The following is a 25,956-nucleotide window of genomic DNA, read 5'->3' on the forward strand; positions in this document are numbered from 1 at the left end:
TTGCTTTAGATGCTTTTAAGGAGAACAGGAATATAATTATAAAGTACAGAAGCATGAGAAACTTAAAATTAAGGCTTAAGTGGCTATCAGAGTAACTATCTCCAGATTATTATTGGCTTTTATAGATAAAAGCAGTTAAAAGTGTGTATTCTTGGGTAAGAACAGTTAAATGATCTAGGTTTTACCCCCTTTTGCCTTTTTTCCAAAAGAGTTATTTGTGCGAAATATATATTACCTGTTAGCTGTAGCCTATATTTGCACTGCTTCGTTTTTTATGTTTATCTTCACTGTGGCACAATTTTGGTGTGGTTGTTTTTCCCCCTCATCTTCTCCCTCTTCTGTTTCTAGTCTGTCTCTTTCAAGTATTTATCAACCTAACACTCAAAAGTGCACCAAAAAAATGGGTGTTTTCAAGATAAATGCTTCTGTGGTCACAGATTTGAAAACTGCTGCCTAACCAACTCGTGATACTGGTTCACCACTGCCCTTTTCAACAGGGGTACAGTCTTCCAGCCAAAATGCATCTGAGGTGGAGGAGGCTGATGAGGAGGAGGAGATTTCATTGTCTTGCTTCACCATGGTCCAGTAGGGAGAAGGGGCCCTGACTTCTTTCTTGTGATCTCTGTGAATCATCACATCACAGTTAATGTCTTTTCCTACACGCATTACATGGTTCTTCTTTTTATATCCATGCCATTCTCTGGAGATAGACATTGGTCGCCTTACAGGGTAATGTCCAGTGGACCGTGGATATTTATAGTACTTAAGTCTTGTATCAAAAGCTTCATCATCACTGCTTGTGACAGATCCATCTTTTGCCTCCTCAGTTTTCTTTGTTGTGCTGAAATGGAAAGACTAGTGAATGAAATGGATTCTTAATGTCTACACATTCATTATCAAAAGATGTCTTATAACCTGCTTTGGATCATAAAAGAAAAAATACAGTTTAGCTTTAGCACTACCTGTCTGTGTTATTGAAAATCTTCTCTTAAAAATTACCTTTATGGAATTCCCTGGCAGTCCAGTGGTTAGAACTCCATACTTTCACTGCCAAGGGCTCAGGTTCAGTGCCTCGTAGAGGAACTAAGATCCTCTTTAAATCTGTTTCAGTTACCTTTAAATTTGTTTACATTCCTAAATGGAAATCAAATTCTACCATAAATTATTTCATATTACTTTAAAAAGCTTTGCACAGACTTAAGTGAGACTGCTGACCAGAAGCAGACCTTAAAGGGTGGGTTGATTTCCCCTCACACAGAATAACAGGTCGGTGTAGCCATCTCACCCACGGAACTCAGTTTTCATGGGTCTCATGGGAACTGAAAGAATATTACTGATTTCCAAGGAGGTGTCCAGAAATAATGGGCCTCAAAGATTTTCAATATGCTTATCATTGGTTATTCTTCTGAATCTTTTTATTTTTGCTCCTGAGCATCATTCTTTGCTTCTCAATTGGATTTACAAATGTGGATCTGTAGAATACCCTTCCACCCAGATGTTTCATCATCCACTATTCCACCTTGCTATTCCAACTATTCCAACTATTCACTGTCCACTATTCCAACACAGCAAGGTGTTACCATCCAAAAACTAGTGAAGATTCTATTTTTTTTGTTTGTTTGCCAACAGGATTCTTGAACTTTTCTAATGCCTGTAGCACCTGCACCTGCTATTATTTTCCTGAACAAATGCTGTCACGTGTTACCCCTTATTCTGGTGCTATTAGCCAGCAGATCCAAAACTAGATCTTTGTAATTAAGAACCTCCGTTACCTTCTGTCCTGCTAATAGGAAATGGATTTCTTCTCTACCCCAGTCCCTCCAACCTATCAGACTTAACTAGTGTTTTCCCTAACATCCTTGGAGGCCTGCTTGTGGGGTTTTTTTTGGTTTGTTTGCTTGCTCCTAAGGATCTGAACAGATCATCCCTAAAGTTTGTCTTTTCTGGTAATAGCATTTGGTATTGAGTCATTTTCTTCTGAAAGCCACTAGTCTTAAATTGTACGATTTTCTGTAATCCTTGATGTAGTGCCATGCAAGGAGATTCAGCAGCTCTCAGGACTAGAACAGTTTGCCTTCAGACTCAAAGGACCTTCTTTGTAGCTCTATTAGATCACCATAAAGACAGGTGGCAGAGCCAGGTTCTTATTTAACTGGCATTAGAAATGCCACAAGCCAGCATAGGTCAGGGTTCGCTGGAAACAGTTGTTAATACTAGGCCTGCCCAGAGCATCACATGGCGAATTGTGCACTCAGTGCTATCTACTCCTGAAAGAAGCCTTACAACTTTGCAAAATAAACCTTTTCGTTCCCCTTCTGCCCCTTCCTCACCCTTTTCTGCATAAGGTGCTAACATGCCTTAGCTTTAAGCCCTTTGCTTATTTAATTAAGGGATTCAGAACATGATTGGTGTTGTTCTAAGTTTGTGGATTTTAGCCTCATAACTTAAATTGTGGTATTCTGTGTTTGCTTTTGAATGGTCAACCTGCCATCCCTACATTTTTAATATTCTGAATCTCAAACTCTACTTAGAATGTAGTTGTTCCATAAGCAAATGGTGAAGAGCTCAGTTTCGGGAGCTGAACTCTCCAATACAGGGTCCACCGGCTATGTGTGGCTGCTAAATTTAAACTGATTAAACTTGAATTAATTTAAAACTCCTCAGTTACAAATCTTCACATTTCAGGAGCTTAGTAGCCACCTGTGGCTAACGGTTACCACACGGGATGGCACAGATACAGATCATTTCCACTAGCATAGAGAATTCTTATTGGATGTTGCTCTGAAAACAGACGTATACTACTTAGCCCTGTGGCCTCTGGCAAGTTTACATACTCCTCTGTTGGCTTCAGTTTTCTTATCTGTAAAACGAGGATAAATAGAACTGTCATGAGGATTAAATGGTACAACGCTTGTAAAGCGGTGTCCTTCACATAGTAAACAATAAGTTCAGTATTATCATTAATGATTTTTAATCAAAGCAGGATTGGTTTAGTTATTGGGAGAAAATTTTTCCCCATTCTGCATCTGATCTGAAGGGAACGACTGCTATCCAGCTCTAGTCCACTGTTACCCTGTGGGGACGCGAGCCCATCTTCTCTTTTTCAGGAGGAACCACAGATGATGATTCTTTCCATGAAATCTTAGATTTGTAAATTTAGCAGTTCAACTTTTTTTCATTAAAAATTTTTTGAAACAGAAAAATGCAAATAAGTTGAATGAAAAAAATTCAAAACACCTTGGTAGCTACCACCCAGGTCAAGTAATAAGAGTACTACTGGCCCCTGGAAAAAGCTCTCCTATATATCCTCCTTGCTCTCAACACTGTCTAAAACAGTGAGGGAGATAAGCAAAGCATATCTGTGAACCATATCAGTCCCCGTGGCCACAAGCTGGACTCTGAAGTAATATGGGCCATTTTTTAATCTTAGTAAAGAGCCCCTAGCCATACTTCTTTGAGCACATCCCAATAAGCAAAGGTACACAACTGTACAGTTAGTGCTCAGGGATCTGGTCAGAATTAATAACAGTAACTCTTGGATCAGAACACTAAATGTGCCACTTAAAGAAAAAGGAGATAGAGAAATCAAGCCAGCCCTTAAATTTCTGACTTGTTTGACTAAGCAAATGCTCTCCCACTAAGACACTGGCAAACTGGCTTTTTATTTTAGGCATAATGAGTTTAAGGGGTTTATGATACAGATATCAAGTGGGTGTTTATACAAGTTTGGAGATAATACAATTTGGAAATTATATTAATGTATGAATACTAACAGAAACCAAGGAGTTTGCCTAGCAGATTGAGAGAAGAAAGCCAAAGACAAGGCTTGGTAAAAGGCAATCATGAGGAAGTGACAAAAGGAGATAAGGGAGTATGGTATTCCAGAAGTCTGGGGAAAATTATATTTCAACAAGAGTTGAGGTGGGAGGTTGTAAAGTGCCTGCTGCTGCTCAGAAGCCAGGCAAAATTAGTGACTGAGAGGAGTCCACTGAAATCAGCAGTGGGAAGGGTGCAGGTGACCTGGGGTAAAGGGCTCTCAGCCAAGGTCTGCACCAAGGTGGGATGTGGTGTCTCCTGGGGAACTGGTGATGTCTAATACAACTCTTTCAACAGCTTTGGAGTCAAGGGACAGGACAGTGGCTGGTAAGGAAAGGAGAGGGGAGTGGAATTAAAGTGGGCTTTGCTAAGATGGAAGAGTTTTAAACAGGCTTAACGGCTATTGAGAAGGATCCAGAGAGAGAATTGAATATGCTGGAAACAAATGAGGAAAGGGATTCACAGCACATGTTTAAGGGCTAACTTTGGAAAAGGGGGAGTCACATATTTAGGTTTGAAGGCAGAGTTGCCACTAGGTAGTTTGGTCCTTTTTAAACTCCATGTCCAAGGCTCGCTCTTGCCTTTATCATTCTGCCTCATATTAGGTCCTACAGATTGTACCTTTCCAAAAGGATTTAGAAACCCACTGCACTGTGACAGTATCATTAATTCCTCCTACAAGGTCCAATTGATAATTGTCACATTTAACTAAGACTCTGTGCTTCACAGACCCTGGGGAATTCTGTCATATAACAAAGATTTCCTAAACTTAACTACTTACCGTATGATTGGGAATTTGGTCTCAGGGATTAAATCATATATTTCTTTCCATTCTTGGGGTATGTCTATAAAATCTCGGTAAACTTTTATTTGTAGTATTGTTCCTATGGTGATATGTTGCAGAAGCTTTAAAAATTCTCGAAGAGTATAACCTAACACATTTGCATAGCCAACACTAATCAAAACATCACCTGAAAAAGGGAAAAAATTCAGTAAAATTAAGATGATGGTTTAAAAAAGATCATGCCTGGCTAACAAACACATGAAAAGATGCTCAACATCACTCATTATCAGAGAAATGCAAATCAAAACCACAACGAGGTACCATTACACGCCAGTCAGGATGGCTGCTATCCAAAAGTCTACAAGCAATAAATGCTGGAGAGGGTGTGGAGAAAAGGGAACCCTCTTACACTGTTGGTGGGAATGCAAACTAGTATAGCCGCTATGGAAAACAGCGTGGAGATTTCTTAAAAAACTGGAAATAGAACTGCCATATGACCCAGCAATCCCACTCCTGGGCATACACACTGAGGAAACCAGATCTGAAAGAGACACGTGCACCCCAGTGTTCATCGCAGCACTGTTTATAATAGCCAGGGCATGGAAGCAACCTAGATGCCCATCAGCAGACGAATGGATAAGGAAGCTGTGGTACATATACACCATGGAATATTACTCAGCCATTAAAAAATTCATTTGAATCAGTTCTAATGAGATGGATGAAACGGGAGCCCATTATACAGAGTGAAGTAAGCCAGAAAGATAAAGACCATTACAGTATACTAACACATATATATGGAATTTAGAAAGATGGTAATGATAATCCTATATGCAAAACAGAAAAAGAGACACAGATGTACAGAACAGACTTTTGGACTCTGTGGGAGAAGGCAAGGGTGGGATGTTTTGAGAGAACAGCATCGAAACATGTATATTATCTATGGTGAAACAGATCGCCAGCCCAGGTTGGGTGCATGAGACAAGTGCTCGGGCCTGGTGCACTGGGAATACCCAGAGGGATCGCGTGGAGAGGGAGGTGGGAGGGGGGATCGGGATGGGGAATACATGTAAATCCATGGCTGATTCATGTCAATGTATGACAAAACCCACTGCAATGTTGTGAAGTAATTAGCCTCCAACTAATAAAAATAAATGAAAAAAAAATTTAAAAAAAAATAAAAAAGATCATGCCATTTCTGTCTTCAATGTGCAATGTTTCTTCCTGTGTTTTTTGTGTGTGTGTATGTGAGGTATTTCATTTTATAGGTTCATATTGTTGGTTCATTCTGAACCAAAACCAGGCTTCAAACTTTATTTAATAAAAAAAAAAATGATCCTCTCAGTGAATAATGAATACATGCAAGATGTTTCTTAATAGTCAGTGTAACGGTAGATATTATAGCATGTTTTTAGAACATTTCAGAAGTCCTTGGTGTGACAGAGGCTAAAAATGATTTATAATCTGAACCACCCTTGAAGATTCTAAAAATGTGCTTGTTTCAAGTAAAATAAATGGCTACTACTGTTAAAAAAAAATCACTTACACTAAGTGAACAAATTACCTACTTTCTATTATACCCACCTGGCCATTGCCAATGCCCTCCACAGTAAGCAGACCATATTAAACATCAAGCCTTTCAGTTTAATATTCTTTCCTTATGCAGTATTCATTGAGCAAGTAATTCTACATATAACACTGGACATTTAGCATGCTTTAATTAAGTTGAAGATGTGTATGCAGAGAGTATGGAAGTTCAAAGGGATTTGACACCTAGGTCCCCTATCGTAGGACAATTGAACAGGGAGGGGAGTATGATGGCCAGCCATGCAGCTTCTGAGCCCCCAGCAGATGGAAAGAGAACCACATCTTGACAGTCACGTCCCTGGACCTTCCAACTGGATTTTAAATAGACCCAATTTATTCATTTGTACCCAGCAGCTAAGGCCTGGACATGCAGACTAGGTCCAGCTATTGGTCAGTCCCCCTGGGTCACTAAACCTGAAGCAGGCGATACAGAGAAGAGACAGGAGCATCCAGTTTCCATGGTCTTTTGTTCTCTCATCATTTTCCAAACCTGGTTCTCAAGGCTTTCCAGGAATTCTGTCAGATTAAATGTTCTAAATTCAGTGCCTTTTTAGAACTTGAAGAAAGTTCTTTAAACTTCAAGGGAGAGCTTGAGGAAAGTAGGAAAAACCATTAGGCCATTCAGGTATGACCTAAATCAAATCCCTTATGATTATACAGTGTAAGTGACAAATAGATTCAAGGGATTAGATCTGATACAGAGTGCCTGAAGAACTATGGATGGAGGTTCATTACATTGTACAGGAGGCAGCAACCAAAACCATCCCCAAGAAAAATAAATGCAAAACGGCAAAATGGTTGTCTGAGGAGGCCTTATAAATAGCTGAGAAAAGAAGCAAAGCAAAAGATAAAGGAGAAAAGGAAAGATATAACCATCTGAATGCAGAGTTTCAAAGAACAGCAAGGAGAGATAACAAAGCCTTCTTAAGTGAACAATGCAAAGAAAGAGAGGAAAACAATAGAATGGGAAAGACTAGAGATCTCTTCAAGAAAATTAGAGCTAACAAGGGAACATTTCATGCAAAGATGGGCACAGTAAAGGACAGAAACATTTGGACCTAACAGAAGCAGAAGAGATTCAGAAGAGGTGACAAAAATACACAGAACTATACAAAAAAGATCTTTATGACCCAGATAACCCACGATGGTGTAATCACTCAGCTAGAGCCAGACATCCTGGAGTCCAAAGTCAAGTGGGCCTTAGGAAGCATTACTATGAGCAAAGCTAGTGGAGGTGATGGAATTCCAGCTAAGCTATTTCAGATCCTAAAAGATGATGCTGTGAAAGTGCTGCACTCAATATGCCAGCAAATGTGGAAAACTCAGCAGTGGCCACAGGACTGGAAAAGGTCAGTTTTCATTCCACTCCCAAAGAAAAGAAATGCCAAAGAATGTTCAAACTATCACACAGTTGCACTCATCTTACACGCTAGCAAAGTAATGCTCAAAATTCTCCAAGCTAGGCTTCAACAGTATGTGAACCTAGAACTTTCAGATGTTCAAGCTGGATTTAGAAAAGGCAGAGTAACCAGAGATCAAATTGCCAACATCCTCTGGATCATAGAAAAGCCAGAGAATTCCAGAAAAACATCTGCTTCACTGACTACGCCAAAGCCTGTGACTAACTATGTAGGTCACAACAAACTGAAAAATTCTTAAAGAGATGGGAACATCAGACCACCTTACCTGCCTCCTCCAAAACATGTCAAGAAGCAACAGTTAGAACTGGACATGGAACAACAAACTGGTTCCAAATTGGTTAAGGAGTATGAGAAGACTGTATATTGTCACCCTGCTTATTTAACTTCTATGCAGAGTATATTATGCGAAATGTTGGGCTGGATGAATCACAAGCTGGAATCAAAATTGCTGGGAGAAATATGAATAGCCTCAGATATGCAGATGACACCATCCTTATGGCAGAAAGTGAAAAGGAACTAAGAACCTCTTGATGAAAGTGAAAGAAGAGAGTGAAAAAGCTGGCTTAAATCTCAACATTCAAAAAACTAAGATCATGACTTCCAGTTCCATCACTTCATGGTAAATAAATGGGGAAACAATGGAAACAGTGACAGACTTTATTTTCTTGGACTCCAAATTTACTGCAGACAGTGACTGCAGCCATGAAATTAGAAGATGCTTGCTCCTGGGAAGAAAAGCTATGACAGAGCTAGACAGAGTATTAAAAATCAGAGACATCAGTTTGCCAACAAAGATCTGTAAAATCAAAGCTATAGTTTTTCCAGTAGTCATGTATGGATGTGAGAGTGGGATCATGAAGAAGGCTGAGTGCTGAAGAATTGACACTTTCAAAATGCGGTATTGGAGAAGACTCTTGAGGGTCCCTTGGACAGCAAGGAAATCAAACCAGTCAATCCTAAAGGACATCAACCCTCAATATTCATTTGAAGGACTGATGCTGGAAGGGCAATACTTTGGCCACCTGATGCAAAGAGTCAGCTCATTTGAAAAGACCCTGATGCTGGGAAAGATTGAAGGCAGGAGGAGACAACAGAGGATGAGATGTTTGGATGGCATCACTGACTCAAAGGATATGAGTTTGAGCAAACTCTGAGAGATGGTAAATGACAGGGAAGCCTGGTGTGCTACAGTCCATGGGGTTGCAAAGAGTTGGACATGACATTTTAAAGAGACTGAACAACAACAACAGAACTTTTTATTGATTGCAGTTAAGACCCCTGACTGGTATAAGGGCATCTAGCAAGAGAAGAAGGAATACAGGGAAATTGATTTTTAAGGACAGATTCACATTGGGTAAATAAAATCTTAGTTATCAGCTCGTGCAAGTACTATCATCCTGCCAAATGGTCATGGAGACTTCAGATCTAACATCAGATAAAGTGACCCTAATAAGTCCCAAAGAATGTTTACCCCACTGTGCATGGGAAGCTAGGGATTCCTCAATCACCTCATTCTAAGACAACTGAGGTCTAACCTCAGAGTAGAAAAGAGTCAAGATGAAGTACTTTCTATATTACTACTTCCCAACTCTTTGTGACCCCAGGGACTGTAGTCCACCAGGCTTCTCTGTCCATGGAATTTTCCAGGCAAGAATCCTGGAGTGGGTTGCCATTTCCTCCTCCAGGGGTTTTTCCCAACCCAGGTGTCAAACCTGCATCTCCTGTGTCTCCTGCATCGGCAGGTGGATTCTTTACCACTGAATCTCACCTGGGAAGCACTACTCCTTACTCTGCTATAATTGGAAATTATGCTGATCCTAAAGGAAGCCTCCAAGGAACACCAAAGACAAATTTCCATAGTGCTTGATTCTATCAGAAACAAAGGTCACAGTTTTAAAGAAAATGAATACTGAGATGGGTGGAGAAAAGCTTCTACTTTGGTCTTTAAAGACAGCTGTGGCTAATTTCAGAATGAAACAGGGCTTCTCCCAGCTACCTGCAGATTGTGTAATCTGAAACAACTGTTCACCCTATAGAGGTTAATTAAAATGTAAAAAAAAGAAACCCTCACGGGATAAGCTTACTTGTCTAATGTTAAAAGGGGTGTTTAGAGCTGAAAGCTATGGCTTGACATGCTGCTTAATTATGTTGTTAAAAAGGTGACTTATCGAGAGGGCAGAAAATAAACAGCTTAATTGCCTGACCATCCTGGCTATAAACCAAAGGTGTCATTGTATGAATGTGATTATTCTAGCAAGAGACATTAACACTGTCTTTCATAAAGAAGCACCAATTTGGTATTCATAAATATTAATATTATACATTTTTTGTTTTAATGGGCTCAAGGAACCACATTGTATAAACTGTCCCAGTTATCTATATTTAATCAACTTTTCAGCAGTCAAGCCACTACCAAAAAGTGGATTATATTTTTCTCCCATTTCTCTCAACTAGGCTGTAAATTCCATAAGCTCTGTGTGATTCGAGGCCACGTATGACTGGCTCACCATTACACCCCAGTGCCTGATGCCTGCACACAGCAGGCATCAGGAAACACTTAATGAATAAATGTGGCCTAGTAAGGCTGGTGACCAGTACATAATTTTTACCTTCAAATCTATATTAATTTCTCCAAGAAAAGAAAAATGCTATATTAATTTCTTAAGATTCTGGATATCAGAGTTTGCTAAAAACTATGCTGGCCAAAAGGATTTTAAAAGTTTAGCCAAAATAAATTAGGAAATCAAGATGAACCCCTATTAAGAAACACCAAAAGAAGAGAAATTCAAAGCACATAAGAAATAATGGGGCTGGAAGGTAACGGGGTTAAAAAAAAAATCAGGTTTCTAGGACCATCAGTTCTCAAAATCTCATAATCATTGTCAAAGGGACTGAGTTACAGAACCTTTGGATCCTAGACCTTGAAGAGAAGTGCTTGACTTGTCATGAAGAGCTCTGGGGCTCTGGACTTACTCCATATTGCAATCTCTTTTCTAGTCAAAGGTATGGGCTTTCTAAACAGACAGGGGTTCAAATCAGCTTAGACCACCCACTTAGCTCTGTACTAAACAATATACTTCATCTCTCTGAGCCTCTGTATTTTGTTATCTACCTTCTAGGAGTGTTGCAAAGATTAGATAATAGATGTGGAACCACCTTGCAAAATGCCTAGAACAAATGCTCACTTACTCTTCATTTATCAAGCACAGACATAATAAATGCACCAGTGCTAATGGTAAGTTCCTTGAATTCATTAAAAGATGAATTCAAGACTGCCTCTGACCTCCAGGAACTATGACCCCACCAGGAGATTCTGTTTCATGAAAGCATACGCCCATCCCACTCCAGTGAGTGTGCACTCTGCTTATCAACCAGCGTCTGTCCCCTGACTCCAGAAAATCTAAGGAGAACAGGAAGAAGAGGCCCATGGGACCTGGCCTAGAGTTCTTTTGGATGGAAAGTCCAGAACTTTCTTTCTAGTAGGTTGTTCCCCAGCACCAAATTGTGATATGTGGAGAAAATGCTTTGGATTTTAAGGTGAGGTAAACTTTCATAACAGCATCATTGATCCACTTAATTCTTTAATCCACTGCCTTTAACCCTAACTACAATTAGAATAACCTGAGAAGCTTTTAAACCATGAACTGCCCTGTCCCCAAACCAACTGAATCAGAACCTCTGGGGAGATGGGACCAAACCATTTTTATTTTAAAAGGTCTCCAGGTGATTCGAGTAAGTAACCAGAGTTGCAAACCAGTGGTTTAATCCACTAGGGCTGTGGTATCACAATCATTTTTATTGTGGTTGTTCAGTCACTAAGTCATGTCCTACTCTTTGCAACCCTATGGACTGCAGCATGCCAGGCTTCCCTGTCCCTCACCATTTCCTGGAGGTTGCTCAAGCTCATGTCCATTGAGTCGATGATGCCATCCTATTATCTCATCCTCTGTCATCCACTTCTCCTCCTGCCCTCAATCGTTCTGAGCATCAGGGTCCTTTTCAATGAGTCAGCTCTTTGCATCAGGTGACCTGATGCAAAAATATTAGCCAATACTTTGGCCAATACACAATCATTTTTGCTTAACAACAAAACAAGATACAAGTCTGGAGAATCTCTGAGAACAGCCTTAGAGAAAGGATTGCCAATATTTCCATAGCACTGTGGCTCTCCAAGCATTTTCATAAAGATTATCTCATCAAATACTAGCAACTTCTGACAAAGGTGGTATTATCCCACCTTTGAGATGAGGTGAGTAAGGCCAGGAAAGTTAAAGGACTTTGTCCAAGGTCAAAGAACCCAAAAGAGGTACAGCCTGGGCCTGAACTCAGGCCGGCTCTCACTGAATGGTTTTTCCTTCCACCACCTTACCATCCCACTATGTGTCCCTGACTCCTGAGCACAGCCCAGAGAAGGCACTGGGAAAATGTCTTGAATTGGATGGAAAATTCATTCATCTACAGACAAGATAAGCAGAGCAGTACTGACACAGACAGCGTTCAAATCTCCACTCCTTGGTGTGACAACGTACAAGTTACTAAATACATATTCCTCATATGTATATCGGTTTAATGTAGAATCTACCTCGGGGATTGTCAGCCGGGTGAAATGAGGTCACACATCTAAACGTTAATGATGATTCACACTGCCTACAAAAGAAGAAAGCCTTATCCATACAGAGCCATAAATGCTGGAGTGACACTATTCCTGAATAGGAATCCCTTCTAGATGGAAGTGAACCTGGACAAGGAACCGAGTCTCACTGAGCCTTAGTTTCCTCATTTGTAAACGCTGGATGATAACCACAGTTCCTACCTAAAGGGTTATTATAAGAATTCAATAAATAGGGCTTCCCTGATGGCTCAGTGGTAAAGAATCCACCTACCAAAGCAGGAGTCCTGGATTCGATTCCTGAGCTGCGAAGATTCCAAGTGCATGAAGCACCTAAGTTCGTGTGCCGCAGCTACTGAGCCTGAGCTCTAGAGCCCGGAAGCCACGACTGAAGCATGTGCGCCCTCGAGCCCATGCTTCACAACAAGAGAAGCCACCACCAGTGAGAAGCTCAAGCACTGCAACAGGAGAGGAGCCCCTGCTCACCACTACAGAAAAGCCCGCACAGCGACAGAGCAGCCAAAAATAAATAAATAAAAGAATTCAACGAATAAATACAGGGAGGGTTATACAAGTAGTAGCAGCTGGCTTGCCCACTGAAAGCTCTCAAACAATGTCACCATCGTCACTGTTACACTGGAACCTAACAACCTGAGTCTCCCTGAAGGCAGATGAAAGGGAGGCAGAGTAGACGGGTCGGGAGGCCTGGGGAAATTACAGTCACCTGGCTGGAGGGTTCCATCCCTGGCTGCAGCTCCCTTTGTAATGAGGTGGGTGATCTGAAGGTAGGGCCCATGCTGGATGATGATCAGGCCTAATCCCAGACTACCCACAGTGAGTTTGGTCTGAAGAGTTTTGCTCAAGTCGTGTACAGATGGCTTGACCTTGAGGTTGACTTGTTTTCCTAAAAATGGAGAGATTTGTTTTAGTCTTTCTGTTAGATATCAGCATGACAGTAGTAACTGGGGTTCTAACGCCAGAATCTTAGGGCCGTGACTTAACCTTTCTCTTCCTTAGTTTCCACATCAGTAACGTGAGGATAATAAAAATACCCATTCAGAGGGTTGTTATGAGAATTAAAGGAGACAGTTAAAGGGCTTTTTCACAATGCCTAGCACACTGTGAATGTTTGATTAAAGTTAGTTATTATTATCCATTCACTTAACAAATATTTATTGATACAGGCAGTGTGCTAGGAAACTGAAGTGTTTCTTGCCCTCATGAATCTTCCAGCCAAGTGGAGGAGACAAATATCAATGAGCTGTGTAAACATACGTTGAACAACAAACTGTAACACATGCTATGAAGGAAAAATACAGAGAGCTCTGAGGGTGACCAACAAGTTAAGTCTACTATGGGGAAGACAGGTCAAGGCTTCACAGAGGAGGTAAAATTTGAATTGAGGTCGAAAGGTCCAATATGAGAGCTTTAAGAAAAGTATGGTGGAAGAGAACAACTAAGATTCTGAGACAGGAAAGAACATAAAAGGAGACCAGTAGGGGACAGACAGGAGGAGCAAAGCCGTTGCAAACAGGCTGCTCAGCCATTTCACCTCACTGGAAAAGCTTAGACATGTACACCCATGGCGGATTCAAGTTAATGTATGGCAAAACCAATATAATATTGTAAAGTAAAATAAATAAATTAACTAATTTAAAAAAAAGAAAAGAAAAGCTTAGAAGCAATCTTGGCAGGACAAGCTAAGATCTGCATTCAAAGAAAGAAACAAACACCTCAGGATGCTATATGGATTGTGGGGTCCAGACTGGAAGAGAGAAAGTGTTACTGCATTCACCCAAGCATGTCATGACAATGTCAATGGAAATGGCCAGTAGAAAATAAGCATTTAGGAGGAAAATCCAGGAAAATGGGTAGTGAGGCATTGAAATATGTTTTATACAGAACTAAATCTCACAAGAAAAGTTTCAAAGACTGAGGAGTGATTTAGAACAACAAGTTACTTTTCCAAGAGGATGCTTCTGAGATTCATTTTCAGTTCACAGGAAGCTTCTGGGGAATCCTGTTTTCAGCACACTCTTCCAGCATTTCACACACCCAGCACTTTTCCTTAAGAAGCGACAAACTGCTACTTGCCAAACCTTTGCCAAATCCATGTGACTGTAGTGTTTGGGGCTGGGGGAGTGGGTCCAGGAGTCCTCCCCACTGTTGGGGGTGCGGCTTCCCACATCTCCAGGGGTTTCACAGTCCTTTCAACTTCAAGCAAGTGTCCTTGCCTGTCTCCAACCTCACCCTCCCCACAACCACAGACGCTTTCTGACTGGAAGGAAAATTAAGTGTGTGCTTAATCGCTCAGTCATGTCTGACTCTTTGCGACCCCGGGGACTATAGCCAACCAGGCTCCTCTGTCCATGGCGATTCTCCAGGCAAGAATCCTAGTATAAAGAAGGCACCATCTTTGAAACTTTTCAGGATTACAGGAGCCATTTGGAACAGGTCATTCCCTCCTCAAGTCTATGGCTCCTGAGCAAACAGAGAACTGGCATCATAGACAGGGTCTGAGTTCCAACCTCAGCTTGCAAATTAAACATGCTCCTGATATAATCTATGAAGCCCAGTCACAAAAGACAGCAGGGTTAAGTGAAAGAAGCCAGATTCAAAAGGCTCCATACTGTATGCTTCCGTTTTTGTGACATTCTCAGTAGAAAGGGCAAAACTATAGAAAACAGATCAGAAGTATCGGGAGCTGGGGTGGAAAAGGGGTTGGCAGTGAACGGGCATCACAAGGTAACTTCAGGGGTTGTGGAAGCGCCGCGTCCTGACTGTAGGGGGTTAAATGCGGATATATGATTATCAAAATTCACAGAGCTGTACACTAAAAAAAAAGGGGGGGGGGGCTCTTCCTGTATGTAAATTATAGTTTGATAAACAAAAGATGGTGAGACGCTATCTCAGAAGCCAAGAGTGTGATGTCCCCATTTTACAGACGAGGAAAAGTGAAGGAGTCTTGGTCTCCAGAACATACCCAGTTACCTTTAACGTTTTTCGGGACGGACTTCTTCATGGCCCTGGGAGGCCAGGCCGCTCAGAAGGGCCTCGCTGAGCGGAAGCTGGAGTCAGTCCATCTCCCAACTGTTTCGAACCAGGAGCCGGCACACTGCGGATCGATAGGCGGTGGCGAGGAGATCTCGAGCTGGCCCCCAGGGGGCGCTGCGACGCCGCCTCCCAGACGTTGCGCGGCAGTGCGGTCACCACAATGCTTCAGCAGACCCTGGAGAACGCAGTACGTGGAAATTTTGGTGCAGAAAAACAAAACTTCTGCGGGACTAACACAGTGCCTGGCTCACAGTGGGTTCATCACCCATTCTTGGGAAACTACTGAAATGGAGAGGGTGGAGGAAACCTAGAGGAGGGGGCCTCAGAGATGTGAATGGTCTGCAGAATATCATGACTAGCTCATAGATGAGCACAGATGTGCTGCTGATCTCCCAATAATGGTATTTTCAAACACTGTTACATCAACAGCGCCAACTGCCTTGGAACTGCACTTTATTCATGAATGTTTTGAATGAGAAAAGGCCAAGGGTGGCCTGAAAAAAAATGAGTCACGATTAGGAGAGGAATTAATTCTTCCTTCTTTTTTTCCAAAATAATCCATTCCCCCCGCCCACACACACATTCACTCACACAACAAATATTTACTGGAAGCCTGCTCCATGGTTTTTGCTGATGCAAAGGACACAACAATAGAGAAAACAAACATAGGCTCTATCCTCCTGGAACTTAAATTTAAAAAAGAGATGAAGTGAACAATTTTAGGAAAGTATAAATTATCAAAAATAAATTCTATAAGAAATAGAAAACAATGTAATAATGCAATACTACTGTCATCCCTGGGCTTCCCTGGTGGTGGTAAAGAACTCTCCTGCCAATGCAGATAGATGCTGGAGACAAGGGTTCGATCCGTGGGTTGGGAAGCTCCCTTGGAACCCACTCCAGCATCCTTGTCTAGAGAATCCCATGGACAGAGAAACCTGGTGAGTTACAGTCCACAGGGTTGCAGAGTCAGACACAACTGAAGTGACTTAACACGCACACACGCACTGTCATCTGGACTCTGATAAAACCAAAAGGCAAAGTCTCTGGTGTTCATGCCTTCAACAAACAGTAATCAAGCAGCTGTGAGGTGTAGCGCTGTCCAAAGATTTCCATGGTAAACTGGGAGGTCCCAGCTTATTCAGCTGCTTCTGTGGCTTTATCCAGTTAACCAGGGCAGACTTCTTGGATAAATTTTGGGCTCAGGTGGCTTATTCAGAAGGAAATGTCATCCCGTTCCCTGTTACTCTCAGCCTCAAGGCATCTCCTGCAGGTAGCTCCTTGTGATAGATTGCCTGATTCCTCCTTCAGTCTGGCGAGGCTTCTGTCCAGACACTAAATTAACTCTATCATAAAATGCATCCTTTCCCTCCATTTTCCTATCAGTAAAGAATGGTGAGCATTTGCAGGAATCAAGTACATCAGCCTTCAAGGTCCTGTGAGGGACCTGACGCACAGGGTCCCTGGACCCTCCCTCCATCCCAGACTGAAAACTCTTTATAGTGAATGCCAAGATCACACTGGCTGGTAGAACTGAAAGGTACCAACTGTTGTGGATGCCATGCTGTGCCGCCCAGATCCCCCTTCAGAACTGAAGGATCTATTCCTTCTCTTCCACCTCAAACCTGCCACTAGTTGAAGAGAGCCCTTGCCTGAGATCACACCTACCCAGGGCAGCTAGCAACCAGTGACCGACCGATGCAGGGTAAAAAACCTGGCCCCCTCAGCCCAACTTGAACAACCGTAAGGGGCCATCTCAGCTTCAGAGTTCCCTAAGGACCTGGTGAGGTCCTCCTATCGCTGCCTGGCAACCCGACTTCTCCCTCTTCCAGGCCTTGCTCCCTTCTGTCCACAGATGGAGAGTGCTCCCCAGTAAATGCCCTGCAACTCAGAGTATTCCCAGAGAACCCAACCTGCAACAGCTTATGCCAGGGACAGCACAAACGAGTAGATGCCAAGACGGGATTCTGGAGCTGGACCTGCTGCCCAGGTAATAATGAGGACCCCATCCCCTGTAGAGGAGGAGCATACATAGCCTTGGGCACAGGGAAGCACTATGACTGTTCAGTTTTTCACCGGTAGTAAAATGACTTGGCACCCACATGATCTACCTGGGTGCCTCAGTTCTCCTTTGCCCTATTTTACAGTAAATAGACAAATTCAGCAGCCACAGCCTCAGAAGTACATGGCAACCAGAGGCTCAACCCCCTAAGGGATGGAGGTCTGGGCCATGCCACCATGTAAGCCACCTAGAGGTGCTGAGGGCGAGAGGAATCTAGGATGGATAGGAGAGGCAGGAAATGATGCGTATGTCAGTTATACATTAAGGTGAGCTACAGCAACAGCAGCAAGAGTTCTGTTTTGTCCCATTAACCTTCCTATTGTAAGTTTCCCACAGGAAAAGACTCCACTGGGTCCTGAAGGTGCTGTTCTCAGAACAAATGCCGCACTGTCCTACCTCGTCCCCCTTCAGAACTGGAGGACCGATGCCCCAGTTACTGGGGAGGTTGTAGGTTGACAGCTCTCAGCTGTCAGCCCTCTCAAGGAATTGTCTTTGGCTGAAGAGCCACATTACCCAAGGTCATGCCCCGTGACTAGCGTCCAATGACTGGTCCAAGCAGAGATATCAAGGCTTTGTTGGCCCTTTAACCCCAGCTCAGAACTCAGAACAGCCGTCACCACTTCAGAGCTCCCTGTGGGCTCGCCAAAGCCTCCTGTGACTGCACCACAGTCAAACTGCTTCCTCTGCCCGGTCCTGTTTCCTTCCCTTCCTTCACAGGAGTTGATCCTAAGAGCACTCCCTAAACTTCTTGCACTGTAATCATTAAGTCAGTAAACTTCTTGCACTGTAATCGATAATCTGTCTCTAAGTCAGCTTCCACAGAACTCAATCCAAGAGACTAAATGATATCTGAACCCCCCGCACAAGTTACTAGCCTCTGGATTTAGCTCTTTCATTTCATCTAATCCCAGAAACCCCAGATGAACATGTATGGTGCTTTCACCACATCCTTAGCCTGCATGGTAAACCTGATCCCCAGGGAGGCAGTGCGTTCTTTACCCTGTCAGGCCAAAGACCCTCCTTAAAAAGAAGAGTGATTGCACAGTCCCTTCCACAGCTTTCCTTGAGGGCCCCTCTGGATTCAGCCTCTGCTGGGCTGAAGTCTAACATCCATCACGACAAGGCCTGCTATGTCCAGAGTCCTTTAAAAACCACAGAATGACTATTTGTGATTTGGGGCTGCTAGCATAGCTCCTGCCTGGGCACCTTCTGTTTTCCTGGGTCCTTAAGGACTTTCTGCCTTTTGGAGCCTCATGGTTCATCTTCTCTCTGAATACAAAAATTCTAGCTGCTCTGCATAGAGGTGAGAGGATAGAGAGGTTCTATGACTGAAACAGAGTGCCTGACTCTGGGAGTCTATTAGTCAGATAAAAGAAAGAGGCCCAGAGAGGTGATGTGACTTTCCCAAATTCAAGTTAGTAGCATGGGTGGGACTGAAATATGGTTCTGTATTCTTTTTTACTCCATCAAACCATGTCTCCCTAACCCCTAGGGTTTGCCTCTACGAAAATCTAGATTGAGATATAGAGAACAGACTAATTTGTCCTGTCATGAGAGTCTTGGGACTCTGAAACACTACACTGGCAAGCAAGAATCAAACTGGGGGCTAAAACCAGCCCCAAATTATTGGGACTAATAGGAAATCTGTAAGCAGAGTATTTGGTTCCTGCTCACCCCTCTCATCCCACATCCTGATTGGTAAGGAATAGGATAGGTGGCTGTTGTCTGTAGTGATGTGCAGCTATTAATCTGGTAGAAAAAAAGTTTTAAATTCTTTTAACTTTGTAATAGTTGTTTTTGTGTTTTAGGCTTAGATTCAGACCTCTCATGGAGGGGCAAAGGTAGGAGGGACAGGAAGGGATGCCTAGGTAGAAGAAGGAATTTATACTTGTATTTTTTAAACACAAGAATCAAGTCATAATTCCACTTAGTTGGAGTCAGAATAGGCAAGTGTTCCAATATTTCACCCTAAGATTTTCAACTGGCCCAATGGTGAACATCCGTGGACATTGTTTGAGAATTTAGAACTGTACAGTTGGAGTTTCTTCTATTACTTGGCAGCAGAAACACCCAGAAAGACGCCAAGAAAATGACTCCGCCAAAGTTCTCCAGTGTTTAAACAATAACAAACAGTGAAAAATTCCTGCAGTAATGTGATATGCATTATGTCTAAATCCCTGGAACATATAAATCAGCTTGTGTCAATTTCTGTGGCAGAGGAAAAGCATATGATTTAATAATAATAATAAAAACCCTACCCTTCCCCCCTCCTCCCGTAAGAGACCAATGTTTGGACAGGAAAGTCTATCGGCAAGCAATTGAACTTCCTTACCCAATCTATGTGGTGATACTGATAACTCTGTGCATTTCTGCAAGGCTGTTGGACTGGTGGAATTTGAAACCTTCTGAGTTCTGTGGACATGTAGGCATTCCAAAAATAGAGACAGATATCACTCTTCTAGGTCTTTCTAGAGATGACCTAGGTGGCCTTTATGGAGAAAATGAGCATCTCATTTCTTGTCCGCTGCATGGGGAACTATCTGGGAAAGAGAGCTGGACTCAACGTCAGGGTTAATAGTGATTTAGTACATGAGTCATGGAAGAAAAGGAAACCTCCGCTTGATAGCAAAATCGTATGTGGTATGTGGTAGACCATATGTGTTGCTAACAAATTCTGCCAACCATCTCTTTTTCTGTTTCTCCATCCAACTTAAGCCCCTCCCCACATCCCACCTCAGTAAATAGTATCATCAAACACCCAGTTACTCAGGCCAAAAATTTAGGAGTCATTCCCTGAATCCTCTTTTTTTCAACTGCCCCCACCCTCCCATTTATCAGCACGTCCTTTCCTCTGCCTACAAAACAACCCTATCTGCCCATTGTCCCCCATCTTCACTACTCTTATCCTAGCTAAAGCTACATTTCTCTCTCTCCTGGACTACTGTGCCTCTTAACTGGTATCCCTGCTTTTGTTCTTGCCCCTCCCCACCTACAATCTATACTCTTTTTACAGACTAAATAAGACCTGTCACCCTCTTGCTTTAAACCCTCCCGTGCTTTCCTGTTGCATTTAGAACAAAATTCAAACTCTTTATCACGGCTCTCGAAGTCCTACATCTGAACTCTGCCTACCTCTCTTTTTCTCTAGCCACACGGGCCGTTTTGCAGTTTCTTGAACAGCCCAACCTCTTCCTTGCCCGCTTCCCTAACCTTTTTTGCACTTCCTTTTCTCTCTGTCTGGAACAGTCTTGCCCAGATCTTCACGCATGAGGTCTTTATGAACGTGGCGTTTCCAGTGAAACCTTCCCTAGTCATGCTAAGTACCATAAAACCGCCGCCCCCTAGACCTCTCCTCAGATCTACCCCCAATTTAATTAACAGATTAACACCTAGCATTAAAGATGAATTTTTAACAAAGTTTCTGTGTCTTCCCCCACTAGAAGGTAAGCTTTCTGAGAGCAGGAAACTTCTTTCTCCTATCCACTCCGGCACCCCCAGCACCTACAGTGCCTGCTACAAGCAGGAGTCCCTAATCATTCCCTAAATGGGGCAGTCCCGGGCTGACGGATACGGCTGAGGCAACGATAATACAAGGTGACAAGCGCTTGTCACTGGCTCCTCGGCGGTCGCGAGGCCACCTCCTGCCGGAAGAAAAGCGGTTCCTGCCCAGTCCAGGGCAGCGAGGCGGGCGGCTGAGAAGAAGCCGGGCGGAGCAAGGCCTGAGGCGGGCGGGAGGAAGGACTGGGGCTGCCAGCCTGGGCTGGACCGAGAGGACGGAACGGGGTCGTCAGGGGCCGAGAGCCGGAGCCGGCCGCGCCAGCGCCCCGGCTTCGCTTCCGGGTGAGGGGCGGGCGGGCGGAGCAGTTCCGGGGCGGGCGGCGGTTCCGGCTGTGCGGGCCGCGCCGCGGCTGCTAGTCCCGGGCGCGCGGAGGGCGCGAGCGGCGCGCGGGGGGCCGAGGGGGAGCGAGGCGGCGGCGTGGGGTCTTCTGGCCCCGGCGGCGGCCCATGGGGCGGGAGGCGTGAGGCCGCGGCCTGCCCGGGGCTCGGGGGGTGGGGGGAGCGGGGCGGGGAGATGGATAAACTGACCATCATCTCAGGATGTCTCTTTCTGGCCGCCGATATCTTCGCCATCGCCAGCATCGCCAACCCGGACTGGATCAACACCGGGGAGTCCGCGGGTGAGCGAGCGGCAGGCGCGCGGGGCCGGGCGGGGGATTGGCTGAGGGCGAAGGGAGGGGAGGGGAGACCCGGCTCAGGAGAAGACGGGGCTGGAGGATGCGCGGCGGCGGCGGCCAGCCTGAGAAGAAGGGGGCGGTGAGGCGACCCGGGCTGCCTGGCCGAGGGGCTGGCGAAGGGGACACGCGGGTCGCGAGCCAGACCCCCGGACGGAGGGGAGCGGCACCGCGGGCTGAGTGCGAAGTGGCCGAGGAGATCTGGACCGAGCTGGTGGTCCTGGACCGGGAGAGAGGGTGAAGGGAGACAGCCGCCAACCTGAGGGACAGCGGAGGGAGGAACGAGTGTCGTCCTGGATTTAAAAAAAAAAAAAAAAAGTCAAGGTGGGAGACAGGAGGAAACCGATTTGGAAGAAACTGAGGCGCCTGTGAAGGAATTAGAAACCAGGCGGTGAGACTGAGGCCCGGAGCGAGGCAGCCTGTGGGGTGTGAGAGTCCCCAAGAGCTGACGGGCGACGAGAGGCCGAAAGGAGTCGGGGCCGACCGCTGACCCTCGTTCCCCCACCCTAAGAAGCGGCGTCCGGGATAGAGGTCCGGGCAGGACCGGGTTAATGGTGCCGCGAGAGCTGGTGGCGGTGGGGGGCGCCGGATGGGAGCCTCAGACCCGCGCCCCTGCCCAGCCCCTGCCCACTCGGCAGTGTTCGAGATACATGTGGCTGCCGGTTTTCCCTTTGAAGTCTATGTGGTTATCATTTTGCTTTATTTTAGGCCCCGGAGCTGTAATAATCCTAATAATAAACTTCGTTTTATGGAGCATCTTTCATTCCAGCGCATCACAAAACGCTTTCGAGATCCTAATAGTAGTTAGAAAATTAAGTAACGCATTAGAGTTGTAGGCAGCCCAGTAGCAAACAGTGCGTGCTGTAACACCACCGAACTGTGGGCAGCAGCGACGAGATGGTGCCCTCAGGAAAGAGGTGGGCATCTTTCTGAAGGGTATCCCAGGTGAATGCCTTTGCAGCATTTTTCCTGGCTTGGGCCACCAACTACATCACACACACACACACACTCACTCACTCACTCACTCACTCACTCACTCACTCACTCACTCACTCACTCACAGTCACCCAGACCTGTAAAACCAAAACTTTAATTAATGTAACAACTGCCAGGAGAGCTGATGGGAGTAAAGGAATAAACTGTTTTTCTAACTGCTTGTTCAGTGCAGGTGAAGGGAATAATGAGAGTTGGGACTATCAGACTCCCTCCATGAATATTTTGTTGTAAGCATGTATCACTATGCTGTCAGACTTACTTCTTAAGTATTGCTTATGATTCTGTATTTATCCTGCAGTATTTTTAGCTCTTAAAAAAAGCCCTGGCTGGGACATTTGTTGCTTCCTCCTCCTTTCTCTCCCCCATCTAGACCTAGTAACACAAAATCATGCTGTCAGATTTACTGGTTATTAAAATAACACTCTAAACATTTCTGCTCCTTTTCTTGCCTATATAGTCATAGCAGAGCTCTTAATTGTAAAACATATATGATTATTATGTGACCCTGTAGCAGTGTTAGCTATTGCTACAGTGGTGATGTTGCAATTTATAAATGTATCAAATAAACACTTTGTGCACCTTAAACATACACACTCTTATATGTTAATTATATCTGTTTTTTTAAAACTGTAAAGCATATAAAGAAAATACCAGAATGATTTCAAATTTGGTGAAACTGCAGGCTTTGTTTCTGAAATGTTAGTAATGTCAGTGTTACTAGTTGTGTGTGTGACATCCAGTTCCTGACTTGTTTTTAATCTGATTGTGTGTGCAGTGACTCCTTTTGTAAAGAAGTTTCAAGTGGAATCCCAGTGTATAAAATAGACTGAATGTCCATGGAAAGGGAACAGCTTAGAGAGGGAGGAGAGAGAGATGAGTAATCTCATAACATTCCTGAGAAGATGTTATACTCTATTATATTTGAAAGAAGACAAGAATAAGATGAATACAGCTCCTTCAAATTAGGCAAAGTCATCAGCTGTGAGTTGCCTTGGAGATGGGAGGGACAGAAGACCAAGGTTTGAAAGAAGAAGAAAATGTTTGAAATAATAGTTGTGAGAGACAGCTGGAGACCATAGGATTATCTAGCAGCGTGGAAACTTCACTGAAATCAGTGGTCATGAACAGAAAGTGTGATAACCGATCTATGCTTTGTTGACCCTCTGGTGGTGCTCAGCTACTCTGGCACCAGTGTGTGATGAAAGCCAATAGACAGCTTCATTCAGAGTTGTAGTTTGCCAGATACATGCAACAAAATAACAGAGGAGCAAAAGTGTTTAGGGCATTGGTCAAAGTATTGTAATGATAGCTCATTAAATCTCAGCTGGATGAAGAGTAAAAGTGAAAAAGAAAGCTGTTTTATATATATTTTAGTCTTTGAGTACCAGATGGCATATGGTCAGTGGAATAGTTGACGTAGACCCGTCGAGTTGAAGACTTCGCTGAGAGTTACTGATACAGCAGAGTGGAAGGGCAGGGGGCTGGGGGCACAAGGTCCAGACTGTGACACTGGTGATGTGTGGCTGAAGTGGGAGTGGAGGAGGTGATTGTTTTGCTTGTTTTTTTTTAAGTTTCCCTTGCCATCTCAAGATACCTTTCAGTTAAATATTCTGTGGTTAGCAAGAGGAATAAGAGGAGATAGTAAGAACACTGGAGATTTTTTCAAAATCATATCTACCTGGTATTTCTTTCTTTTCTTTCTTTTTTTTTTTTCTTTTTTTTTTCTGGCCATGCCTTGTGGGATTTTACTTTCCAGTCAGAGGCTGAACCAGGGCCCTTGGCAGTGAGAGCATGGAGCCCTAACCACTGGACCACCAGGGAATTCCCTAAGCTGTATTTCTTAAGGTTAAATATATCCGACAGTGGGCTCCCCAAAATTTAAAATGAATGAAGTAGTATGTTTCTTTGTTCACTCTTGTACCTTTGCATTGTGGTAAGATGTATCTGAATCTTGCCTAGTGTTTGAGCTTGTATGCTCACTGTACTTTTTACCTGAACAGACAGATCTAGTCTTGAGTTAAAAAAAAAAAAAAAGAAAAAAATCAGTGCAGAGTTACACTTTCCAAATCAATGAAACATTTACAGGAAGTTCAGTTAAGATTTCAAAGGTGGCAGGACTGGCTTTATGCTAAGATCTGCAAAAAAGTGACTTTACCTGGCAGCAATAAGTTAATATGTTGTTGATTCCCTTTGGTGCATTATACATTGTACAAAAGTCTTGATTGCGATGTTTTTACTACAGCTTTTTAAATGAACAAAGTATATTTTGAAAATAGAACTCCTAGAGCCGAAAGGTTCCTCAGAATGGAGTTTGAAAACCACTGCCATAAACTAGTAAGGGAAAGCTTAGGATTCAAATGCAAGCTTTAGCACTTAGTAGCTCTGTTACTTTAGTTAACCTACCTGGCCTTTCTCTAAAGTTCCCCTTCTGTAAAATAGAGATAACATCTCAGTGAGTTATTGTAATGATTGAGTTTAATCCATGTAAAACATTTAGAACAATGCCTGATACATAGTAAGTGCTCGTTAAAAGTTAGATATCATTGTATTGCTGTTCAAGTTTGTAACAGGTGTCAAAATCCCAGTTTTGAAACTGAAGCTCAGAACTTATTACTGAGAACTGACACAATCTCATTAGATGCTTGGAAGTGAGGAAACATCAAGGCTTAACACAAGTCAGATAAACTTGTCTTCCCTTTTGGCTTTGGACTTCTCCATCACTGTTTCTCCTCTTTTAGCCTCTCATCTCCAACTTCTAGTCTCTGTACTCAGCTTCTGAAAGGAAATGAAGTATCCCAAAAGGAAATGAAATATCCCAAAACAAAAAGCTGAGTAAAATAACTTCCTTAAATCCGAACTAATAAACTATATGACTGTAAGATTATGAGCCATGTTTCATGCTGGAAGTTTTGTGTGTTTTTTTTTTAATTTACCATTTTTTAAGACTTTTTTTTTGGCTGTGCTGGTTCTTCAGTGCTGCACATGGGCTTTCTCTAGTTGCAGTGAGCAGAGGCTCCTCTTCGGCTCAATACTCTTCTTGCGGTGCATGGGCTGCTCATTGGGGTGGCTTCTCTTGTTGCAGAGCCTGGGGTCTAGAGCATGTGGGCTTTAGTAGTTGTGGCTTACAGGCTTGGTTGCCCCACAGCATGTAGAATCTTCTTGGAGCAAGAATCAAACCCATGTCCCCTGCTTTGGCATGCTCAGTCATGTCTGACTCTGCAAACCCATGGACTCTAGCATGCCAGGCTCCTCTTGTCCATGGGATTTTCCTGGCAAGGATACTGGAGTGGGTTGCTGTTTCCTCCTCCAGGGGAATCTTCCCAACCTAGGGATTGAACCAGTGTCTCCTGCACTGGCAGACAGATTCTTTACCACTGAGCCGCCTGGGAAGTCCCATA

General features: G+C 43.6%; 2 protein-coding genes across 3 annotated transcripts in view; one reads left to right on the plus strand and one right to left on the minus strand.

The window, feature by feature from the left end:
• Nucleotides 1–109: 109 nt before the first annotated feature.
• Nucleotides 110–19,731, minus strand: PDZD9 (PDZ domain containing 9). 2 transcript variants are annotated; one of them, XM_065924474.1, is made up of 5 exons: nt 19,663–19,731; nt 15,206–15,443; nt 12,939–13,118; nt 4,598–4,787; nt 110–841 (listed from the first exon to the last, which is right to left on the minus strand). In XM_065924474.1, the coding sequence occupies exons 2-5, from the start codon at nt 15,234–15,236 to the stop codon at nt 454–456; spliced, it is 789 nt and encodes a 262-aa protein (XP_065780546.1). In that variant the 5' UTR covers nt 15,237–15,443; nt 19,663–19,731; the 3' UTR covers nt 110–453. The 2 variants fall into 2 exon arrangements, with proteins under 2 accessions (XP_065780546.1, XP_065780547.1); XM_065924475.1 differs by lacking the exons at nt 12,939–13,118; nt 19,663–19,731 and having other exon boundaries at nt 15,206–15,246.
• A 1,658-nt stretch (nt 19,732–21,389) lies between these two features.
• MOSMO (modulator of smoothened) overlaps nt 21,390–25,956 on the plus strand; it is a 79,939-nt gene continuing 75,372 nt past the window's right edge. Inside the window, exon 1 of the mRNA XM_065924476.1 lies at nt 21,390–21,508. Within this exon, the coding sequence (XP_065780548.1) occupies nt 21,403–21,508 (106 nt within the window). The 5' untranslated portion in view covers nt 21,390–21,402. The remainder of the gene's footprint in view (nt 21,509–25,956) is intronic.

The sequence above is a fragment of the Muntiacus reevesi genome, chromosome 2 (genome assembly GCF_963930625.1).
Source record: "Muntiacus reevesi chromosome 2, mMunRee1.1, whole genome shotgun sequence".
NCBI classification, from domain to species: domain Eukaryota; kingdom Metazoa; phylum Chordata; class Mammalia; order Artiodactyla; family Cervidae; genus Muntiacus; species Muntiacus reevesi.

Coding starts and splice junctions, on each gene's coding strand:
- PDZD9 (XM_065924474.1), bottom strand. CDS start 15,236: ATGAAGAAGTCCGTCCCGAAAAACGTTAAAG. Junction 13,119..15,205: donor CGTCCCGAAAAACGTTAAAG/GTAACTGGGTAT, acceptor CTCCATTTTTAG/GAAAACAAGTCAACCTCAAG. Junction 842..4,597: donor ACCAAATTCCCAATCATACG/GTAAGTAGTTAA, acceptor TTTCCATTTCAG/CACAACAAAGAAAACTGAGG.